We start from the raw sequence: 9,274 nt of genomic DNA, 5'->3' as shown, positions 1-9,274 counted from the left end.
CCTGCTGAAGCCCCCGCGCAGCGCTGCGGATGGCCCTGAGCGCCGCACCGGGCCGAGGCCCCCAGGCTGGTGTCGCGGGGCCGAGGCAGCCGCGGGAAGAGCTGGGGGGAGCGCTGCCCGGGGACGGGGACGCGGGAGCAGGCAGAGGGGCGCTCGGCCGCCGTGGGAAGGGGGCGGCGAGGGGAGCCGGGCCTGCGACCCCTCAGTGGCCGGCGTGGTGCGCGGGGCGGCCGAAGCGCGCGGCGCGGGGCTGAGCGGCACCCGCGTCTGGAAGGGGCGGGCGCCCCGGCTCCCTGCGCGGAGCCTGGCCCGGGCTGGGGGGCGCGGGCCCCGCAGGCACCTTGCCCCCAGGAGCCGTCCCCCCGGAGGGGGCAGCTCCCGCAGCCAGCCCTGTCTCGGCGGCTCCGCGGGGAGGGGTGTTTTGCTGCTAGCTGTTAAAGTCATCTGCCATTAGAGGGCACTACACAACCCTGCATTAACGCTGCTCCGCAGAGAGAGGAGGGAGAGGCAGGCAGAGAGAAAGAGTGGCACCAATTTGGGAAAAGATTAAGAAGAATGTGGAGTGCCGGAGCTTCTGAAGTGATCAAAATGCCCGGGCGCTGCTCAGGACGATGATCATAATAATAATAATAAAAAAAGAAAATGCAGCGAGGTCAGTCATTTACCAGTCTGCTTCTTAATGCCTATGACTGCAGGTGGTACAGAGGGACATTGTGATTCATGCCCACTTTCAAAGCAGGACCAGGGCCCGGTCTGAGGCACCCAAACAACTGTCTTCTAATATTAGCACGGCTGTATTTCTGGATCTATTATAGTCTGTCCAGACAGATCCCATTGTAATGGGATCTTTTATTAAAAGATTAGCACTATCTCCTGCAGTTGGTGGAAAAAAATCTGTTATCACTGAGTTATTTGCAGTTGTGGGGAGGGGGCGGGCGGGTGGGGGTAGCCAGGGGACCGGGTGGGCAGGGGGGCTGCGGGGAGGGCCGGGCCGCGGGCGCGGAGGGCTGCGCGCATCGTCCCCTGACCCGGCAGTGTCCGGGAATTCCTGTCTGCATACTTCGCAGTCTGCTGTGCTTTGGTGGCTCAGAAAAGCGAAAGAATCGAAATTAAAAAGGCAGCTTTTGAATAAACAATACCATTTTCCGTTAAGTAATCGTTTTGTATAAAAGGAAATATCGCCTACTCAGTTTCATTCAGCGGTGCCAAAAAATGTTATAAATGAGAGACCGCCAACTTTTCTAAGGGGAGAATAATGCCAGACTGTGCTTAATAAACTAGTGCCCTAGAAGTTCATTATCGATGTTGCAATCTTTTCTGATTCTGAAAGGAGACCGCCTACGTCGCCCCCATTCCCGTCTCGTCCGCCCGGGCTCCCAGTGAAAAGGCTGTCACTTGGGCAGAGCCCTAGGTATTAAACTTTTATTTGTTTGGGGATTTTTTTCTTTTTTTTTTCTTTTTTTTTTTTGGTTTGGGGTTGGTGTTCTGGGTTGGGTTTTTTGGTGTTTTTTTTTTTTTCAGACGAGTCCCGCCGAGCGAGATGTGTGCGCGCGCCAGCCGCCTGACTGCCGTCGGAGGTGCGGGGCGCGGGATTTATTATTAGCCGCGACGTCGTGTGGCGACGGCGGCGGCCGCAGCCGCGGAGCGGGCGCGCAGGGGAGCGGGCGGGCGGGCTCCCCTCGGCGCCCCGGCAGCTCCGCCGCCCCGCGCTCCGCACCCCTGCGCAGCGCTGCGCACCGGCGGGGGAAGGGGGCGCCCCCTGCGCTGGGACCCCCGCGGTCCCCAGCCCCGCGGCGCGGGCGCGGCCCGCTGCGCGCCTCCCCCGTGCGCGGGCGCGGCCGGCTCCGCGGCCGCCGCGGCCGGGGTTGCGCTCCCTGCTGCTGCTGCGCAGACGGCTCCGGTGGCTGCGCCGCGCAGCGCTGGCTCGGGGCTGCGCGGGTGCGCGCCTGGGGGTGCGCGCCGGTGCGCCCCTGTGCGCGCCTGTGTGTGCGTGCACCTAGAGCAGATAATTGGAGAGGGTTTCCAGAAGGTGGAAAATGTCACCTGATTCACACTGAACTTTTTAAATCTCCCCACCCCCGAGCAGACACACACACACACATTAGGAGACCGCCCACCGCAGACAGCTAAGACCCCCGTATAGATTTAAAGAGAGACTGCATTCAGCGCCTGACGTTCATTCAATAGAGCGATCATCGCCGGCTGGCTGGTGCTCGCTCCCTCTGCCTGCTCCCCGTGATACTGCTCTGTGTCTCTTCCACTCCCTGCTATACTGAGGATGTTAAATCGGAGAATCCACCCGGGCATGCTCTTACTCCTGATGTTTCTGTGCCACTTCATGGACGATCACACAGTGCAGGGTAAGATGAGATTGTTTATTCGCGAATACGTTTTTTTAAAACGTATTTTCTGTCTTTCGGGCAATGTTCAGTTTGCTGCGGTGTTTAAACGCCTCTCTCCAAGGTCCAACAGGACAGAAGTTAACTGTGGGCATGGAGTTGCTTTGTACCAATGTGCAGAGGTGTCGTTTAGGTTCCTTTTTGATCGGATCTTCGCACTGCTGTGCATAGGCACAGAGGACAGATGAGGATGTTTCTTGGCATTTATTGTTATTATGCAGCATGAATGAACAACAGCATCGCAAGGGAACTTTCTTAGTTTCGGATTTCGAATGAGTGCTCAAAGTTTGTTGGTAATTTAGCTGAGATTTTTATCTCGCCTGCCTGATGGAAGGAGAGGTGGTGATGGGGAGCCCCACAATTACAGCTGACATTTTCAGAAACCAATAGTGGTCGTTTTCTGGACATTCCTTTAAATACTGGGATTTTCTCCCCACACACACCTCCTCTTTTTGATGAATAATGTTACTATGTTGTAAACTCTTCTGCACTGAAGAGTATGGTTAAATAAGTTTTTTTCCATGCAAACAAAACAAACCCGAACCTGATATTGACAACTCTTAAGAGCCCTCTTTTGACGCAAGGGAATATTGATTTTTAGTTTGGGGATTTTTTTCCCTTATCTTGACCGTGTTCCAACCATAACCTGGATATCTTACCATTGCTTATCATTGTTTTTTCTTTCTTTTTTATCTTTTATTTTCCACTGAGCAGAGCTTAAGTTAATGTAACGTAAGCAACTGTAAAACACAAAACTTTTTTTTTAAAGGGCGTTGTTTGTTCAATGATTGGGGGGGGGGGGGTGATGTTCCCCTGCACCCAGCAACATCTCAGATGGCCGATCCTGACCCCTCACTGGGGTAAATTCCCATCGGAGTAAGGAGACAGGATCGAGCCCTCACTGGATTAGCACCAGAATCAATTGGTATTGAGTTGCTGGAGAAGTCACATTGGTTATTCACTGGAGACTCATCCTAACCAAAACTCTCCAGCTAAAAAAGGGGGAGTTGTTTGGACAAATGTTCTTGGCTTGACTCCACAAATAACAGGGATATTAGTTTAAAAAAAAGAAAAAAAGAAAAAAAAATACCCTCTATCTGGTTTTAGGACAGTGTGCTTTCCTCTGAATTGCTTGCGGGAGAGACGGCACCTATAACCTTTCCAGTTTGATCGGTTTTTAAAACTCTGTAGGTACCCTCCTACTCTATGTGCCATTGTATTTTGAGTACTTTGCTCACTTTTTTGGATCTCTGCTAACTTATTTTAGTAGAGGAAAGACTTTTGTTAATAGAAGCAGCAAAATGTGGAGATTTCGAAAGACTTTGCTAACAGCAAATGTTCCCAATTCGTGCAGATTGCAAAATGGGCTGGGACTGAAACTCTGTGCGGCACTAAAACAATGCTGCTGTGCAGACGCGGTGAGGAGGAGAGGGCAGGGGGAGGAGGAAGGAATCTGCAAGCGCGATTTTCTTTTTATTCCCTTTTAAAAGCACATCCTTTTCAAGCCTCTGTCACGTGCAGGCAGCATTTCTTCTGCTCTACATATGGAATAAATACCTAAGAAAACTGCCTTGTCCTGTTTTGATCAGTTTGGGGGGTTTGTTTTTGTTTTTGTTTTTAAGTGCGCTCCCAAATGGGCCAGTGTAACTGTGGGTTATGGAATGGGACAAATAAAAGTAAACAGTCTAGTAAAAGTCAATGCAAGGCGCACGTGTTGTGTCTGGGTCACTGGTAACTGACACTGATATGGCTGAGTGTCTCCCTCTCGCTCGCCCTCTCCCCCTCCCGCAGCTGGGAATTGTTGGCTCCGGCAGGCGAAGAACGGCCGCTGCCAGGTCCTCTACAAAACTGATCTCAGCAAGGAGGAGTGCTGCAAGACGGGTCGCCTGACGACTTCGTGGACAGAAGAAGACGTCAACGACAACACGCTTTTTAAGTGGATGATTTTTAATGGGGGAGCCCCAAACTGCATCCCATGCAAAGGTGAGGGGGGGGGGGAGTGTTTGTGAACTGCATTTTGCTAAGGATCAATCCAGCCAGGGACTGGGGTGAGGAGGAAGAGGAGTGGGAAAGGAGCTGGGGAGGGGAGGGGGAGACAGTGGCCTCCTGCTTCCTTCCTCACTGACAGCTGGAAGTGCATCTTGTACCAGCCCCGGGATCAGCGAGGGGGGAGCCCCGTTTCTGCCTGGCCACTTTCACACTGTGCGAGCCAGGGCTGCGGAGGCGAGTGAACTCCTCTCTCCCCTGCCCTCACTGGGTAGGAGAATTTCCCTCGAGTTTTGTCTCCTGCTTGGGGGGAAAGGTGTTTTCTCTTTACACCCTGGAGTTGCAGTGGCTTTTTTTTTTTTTTTTTTGCAAGCGGTTTTGACAGGAAGTCTGATCTGCACGCTCGATACTAAAGTGGTGCCTCTTTCCTTCCATCAGAAACATGTGAGAACGTGGACTGTGGACCTGGGAAGAAATGTAAAATGAACAAGAAGAACAAACCTCGGTGTGTTTGTGCTCCGGATTGCTCTAATATCACTTGGAAGGGCCCCGTGTGTGGCTTAGATGGGAAAACCTACAGGAACGAGTGTGCCCTTCTCAAAGCCAGATGTAAAGAACAGCCCGAACTTGAAGTCCAGTATCAGGGCAAATGCAAAAGTAGGTTTGCAAATCTAATCCGATCTCCCTCAAATGCCAAAGGGTGTGTGTCTGAGTGTAGGGAGGAGGAGCTGACGTACTTCCCCACAGTAACCAGAACGATGTTCCAAATGCTGGGAGACAGTAACTAAACCACGCTCAACAGACAAGAACGTAGCTGGACTGAGAATTCCCCACAGTCTAGCAGCACTTGTGTCCCACCAGCTACCCTGAGGTGGGAAGGTTTCCTCCAGTGGCCTTTAAATGACAAAAGCTGCTGAAGGCTTTTATCTGATCATTTGTTTCATTATGTCACTCATTCACTCCTCGCTTGGGCCCCGGGATCTCCTATTAATCACTGCGTATTTCCATCTTTATTTCAGAGACCTGTAGGGATGTTTTATGTCCAGGCAGCTCCACCTGTGTGGTTGATCAAACTAATAACGCCTACTGTGTGACATGTAATCGAATTTGCCCAGAGCCTACCTCCCCTGAACAGTATCTCTGCGGGAATGACGGCATAACTTACGCTAGTGCCTGCCACCTGAGAAAAGCCACCTGCCTACTGGGCAGATCCATTGGATTAGCCTACGAAGGAAAATGCATCAGTAGGTATCTTGGTTGGAGGGTAAGAGTGGGGAGAGCTTCTTGGCTCAGTTGTTTTGGAATATTGTGTGTGGAATCGGATGGACGTAGGTTGTGACTGGGCGCAGGACAGAGACTTCCAGCAGCCTGGGCTTGTGTCCCTCCAGGATAAAGAAAAGCCGGGGCAGCTTTGCTCCAGCAAAGGTTCCAGAAGGGGCAAGGGAGCAGAGGGCCTGTTCCTGCTTCTCTTGCTATCAGTGTGGGTGGGTGCTGACATTAGTATCCAAGGCAGAAGTACCCACACCATTAAATAGATGATGACATGGTTACAGTGTAACAAGGTCTCAATATTCAGTGGATCTGGATTCCTGGAAACAATTGTCTTCAAGTGGTCTTGGCAGAGCTTGCTTTAACTTAATTGGAAACATCTGATCACTTTTTCCTCTTTAAAAATACTGCAGAGTTTGGAGACAGTTGGTGCATCTCTGTGCATCCTGACATTTTGTATTGTGACTGTGACTTCCAGAAAGGAATGATAGTGTGAGATAGAGTGAAGTGTGAGTGTTACAAGGAAGCACCTTCAGGGAAACCTCTGCTCCCCAAAACTGCCAGGGGGATTCTGGGGAATCTCAGGCTGCTTTTAGCTGGCCTAGGTTGAGGTAAATTCACTTTTTAATCTTGTAGATAACTACTGTATGTGGTTTAGTTTTAAAATAATTGATTTAGAAATGCCAAATGTGTTGGTAAATTCTGCACTTACCACTAAAGTTCTGGGGAGCTGGATTTCCACCGATTATCAGACAGAGCAGGGAAGGACGTGTGCAATATGTAAATGTAATTCTGCATTCCCAGGGCCAGACTCTCCTGGCACGGCTCTGTTCGCTCCCCCACAGAGAGACAGGCAATGCTTTCCGAGGAACTACTTGCTTGAGTAAAACCAGCAGGTATCATCACATCTACCACATCTGAGCTTTGTCTATTCACTGTTCATGGAGGAAAAGGAGTCTGGGATTGTTTGTTGTTGCTTTTCTTTTTTCTTTGTCTTTTCACTTACCTCTAGTATCCTGTGTGTATTTTTAGAAGCAAAATCCTGTGAAGATATTCAGTGCAGTGCTGGGAAGAAATGCTTGTGGGATTTTAAGGTTGGCAGAGGTCGGTGTGCCCTCTGTGATGAGCTATGCCCTGAAAGCAAGTCAGACGAGGCAGTCTGTGCCAGCGATAACACTACTTATCCAAGCGAGTGTGCCATGAAAGAGGCAGCCTGCTCCATGGGCGTGCTTCTAGAAGTAAAGCACTCCGGATCTTGCAACTGTAAGTGAGATTTTTAACTCTGCAGACATTTAAGGCTTCTGAAGGCAATCCCTAGGTAATGAAGACTTATGCCTTTAAAAATAAAAAAGGTTTAATTTAGAGATTCAAGATATGGTACATATGCAATATAAATATGTATATATCACGCGCACACTTTGGTTACTGATAAAATGCAATAGATCTCCAACAATTGGTTTGCTTTCAGCTTGGGGTTTTGGGGCTATTTTAAGGAAAAGTCATTTTATCAGAAAGGGGTTGCCCTAGGAGCATAATTCTAGTGATTTTTCCTAATTTGTTTGCTCTCGTGTGCTTCGCTGATTGCTTTATTAACACTCGGATAAACTCTAACTCTGTCCAAAAGAACAAGCTTAATGGTAGCACATGGGCATCTGGTTTAGCACAGTTGCCTCTACTAACTCTGAATGAAGGGCACAAAGCAGTTAAACCTAGAACACAAGAGCGCTTTTTATTTGATTTCAGGAATCTGCCAATAAAACCTGAGCCATTGATTCTTCAGAACTTTCTGCAGTTATGACTTCATAGATTATGTATAAAAAAAACCTTATTGCATAACAGCAGATGCCAAAGAGCATCTCACTACAAGTCGCATAAAATGCAACGCTGTATTATGGCTGTTCAGAGGGCTTTGAAAACATGCACTGAGCTGCTTCTGCGCTGTTGTTGTCCTTATTTAAACAACAGCTCCCCTGTATTCCCCCATCTAGCCATTAATGAAGACCCAGAGGAAGAAGAGGAAGATGAAGACCAGGACTACAGCTTTCCCATATCTTCCATTCTAGAGTGGTAAAATCTCCATCACTATTGGAACAGCCATTGGGCACGAAACCAATGTCCATACTGTAAATAAGTGTACGCTTATTTATTTTGGGGAGAAAAAAAGTATACATATAGTTGAGTCTCGTAGACATTTATTTATACTGTGTCATGTTTTATAATTTATACATAAAATGTCTGGTTGACTGTACACCTTGTTTTTTGAAGAAATTTATTCGTTACGGGAAGAGCAGTGTTATTTATTGTGAGGTCTCTTGCTTGTAAAGTAAAGCTTTTCTTTTTTCTTGTAAACTATAAAAGTCCATTCCTTAGAGCTTACCCCCATGATCTCATCTCTTTGTTTCACTGATGTTAACTCTTTTCCACTTTAACAAACTTGCATGTCGGTTTCTGTTATGTTTATTTATTGGATTTTCTTCTTGCCGGTTCTGTACATAAAAGATCCCTCGGGTTTTTGTTTACAAGGAATCTTGACTGACCAAAAGGCGTTGTAACTGACTTAAATATACTTCCAGGGTGCAGTGAGGCGATCTTTAAGGAAACTTCTTCCACTTCACTTTTCTCTACTTCTGATCACATCATGTACTGAAGTGATCTCAATGTGCTGAGCATATATACTGTACTATAAGAATTCCAGACCCAAAGAAATCGGATTATGAAGGTTGTTAATAGCTACATGGCTAACTGTAATAAGAATAAAGTTTTTATTTTATTTTTATTGTTTTGGTTTTTTGTAACATGCATAAATGTTTTATCAGGTGTTTCCTTTAAGATGGTCTTGCAGTACCACTTTCAAAGTTTTGTTTTCCCAATCAGTGTGTCACTAAAAGTTATATCAAAGCTTTATCAGTTCAAGTTTCTTGCTTTTCATAATACTTTTTTTCTGATGCAATTTTATATTTTCAAACATGGCGAGTTAAATATAAATTCATTTAAATATATAGTTTTGTACTTTTCTACCATGTAAATGTGCAATGTATATAAAAGTTATAAGGTGTATTTGTAAATAAATGATGAGTGAAAAAATAAAAAATGGAATTTTCCCTAGATGCAGTCCTCTGTTTTTTGGTTTTAAAGGGTTTTGGCCCTCTGGTGCAGAGAAGAGATATTGATAGTTAGGGGAAAGAAGGCTTGTGTGTGACATGGAAGTGAAACACATTGGTTACAGCCAAAGCTTTCAGCTGAAGTAATTAATTCAAGAAACCCTTCCTTTCAGACAGGATCGATGTCTTCAGTTGTTTAGTATTACATAATTTTAAACCCAGGTAAACTGATCAATGAGAAGAGAAACAGCATTTCTGTCTCCCTTTCCCTCCTCTAGGTAAAAAGTTTGTCATTTCTTGGACACCTTAAATTTGCATACTTCTAGGAGGTTTTGAATATGCATTTGAATATTTGCTAAGCTTCAGATTCATGTTACTAGAGTATTCTGTTGAAATGGTATCATTTTAGATGACCAATGGAAAAAGCAATAGATGGTCCTAGTTGCCCAAATGCTAGATCTGTAACAATTACCACAAAAGACAAGAAGGTAATCAAAGAGCATGCTAGCTCTTGGAGAC

At 47.1% G+C, this 9,274-nt stretch overlaps 1 protein-coding gene across 2 annotated transcripts; it reads left to right on the top strand.

The window, feature by feature from the left end:
• Positions 1-2,174: 2,174 nt before the first annotated feature.
• On the top strand, positions 2,175-8,713 carry FST (follistatin). Of its 2 annotated transcripts, none has more exons than XM_067315706.1 (6): positions 2,175-2,360; positions 4,191-4,382; positions 4,824-5,042; positions 5,405-5,629; positions 6,687-6,917; positions 7,643-8,713. In XM_067315706.1, exons 1-6 carry the CDS (start codon positions 2,279-2,281, stop codon positions 7,723-7,725), a joined length of 1,032 nt encoding a protein of 343 aa, XP_067171807.1. In that variant the 5' UTR covers positions 2,175-2,278; the 3' UTR covers positions 7,726-8,713. The 2 variants fall into 2 exon arrangements, with proteins under 2 accessions (XP_067171807.1, XP_067171808.1); XM_067315707.1 differs by having other exon boundaries at positions 7,398-7,726.
• Positions 8,714-9,274: the final 561 nt, after the last annotated feature.

Source organism: Apteryx mantelli, chromosome Z, assembly GCF_036417845.1.
Source record: "Apteryx mantelli isolate bAptMan1 chromosome Z, bAptMan1.hap1, whole genome shotgun sequence".
NCBI lineage: Eukaryota > Metazoa > Chordata > Aves > Apterygiformes > Apterygidae > Apteryx > Apteryx mantelli.
Note: the sequence above shows the minus strand (reverse complement) of the source record. Positions and strands in the feature narration are given on the sequence as shown.

What these genes read in the sequence shown, in the direction of transcription:
- FST (XM_067315706.1), top strand. Translation starts at nt 2,279, where the DNA reads ATGTTAAATCGGAGAATCCACCCGGGCATGCTCTTACTCCTGATGTTT. An exon ending in AAACTGCATCCCATGCAAAG is followed by an intron (nt 4,383 to 4,823) that starts GTGAGGGGGGGG and finishes TCCTTCCATCAG; the next exon opens with AAACATGTGAGAACGTGGAC. An exon ending in GTATCAGGGCAAATGCAAAA is followed by an intron (nt 5,043 to 5,404) that starts GTAGGTTTGCAA and finishes TCTTTATTTCAG; the next exon opens with AGACCTGTAGGGATGTTTTA.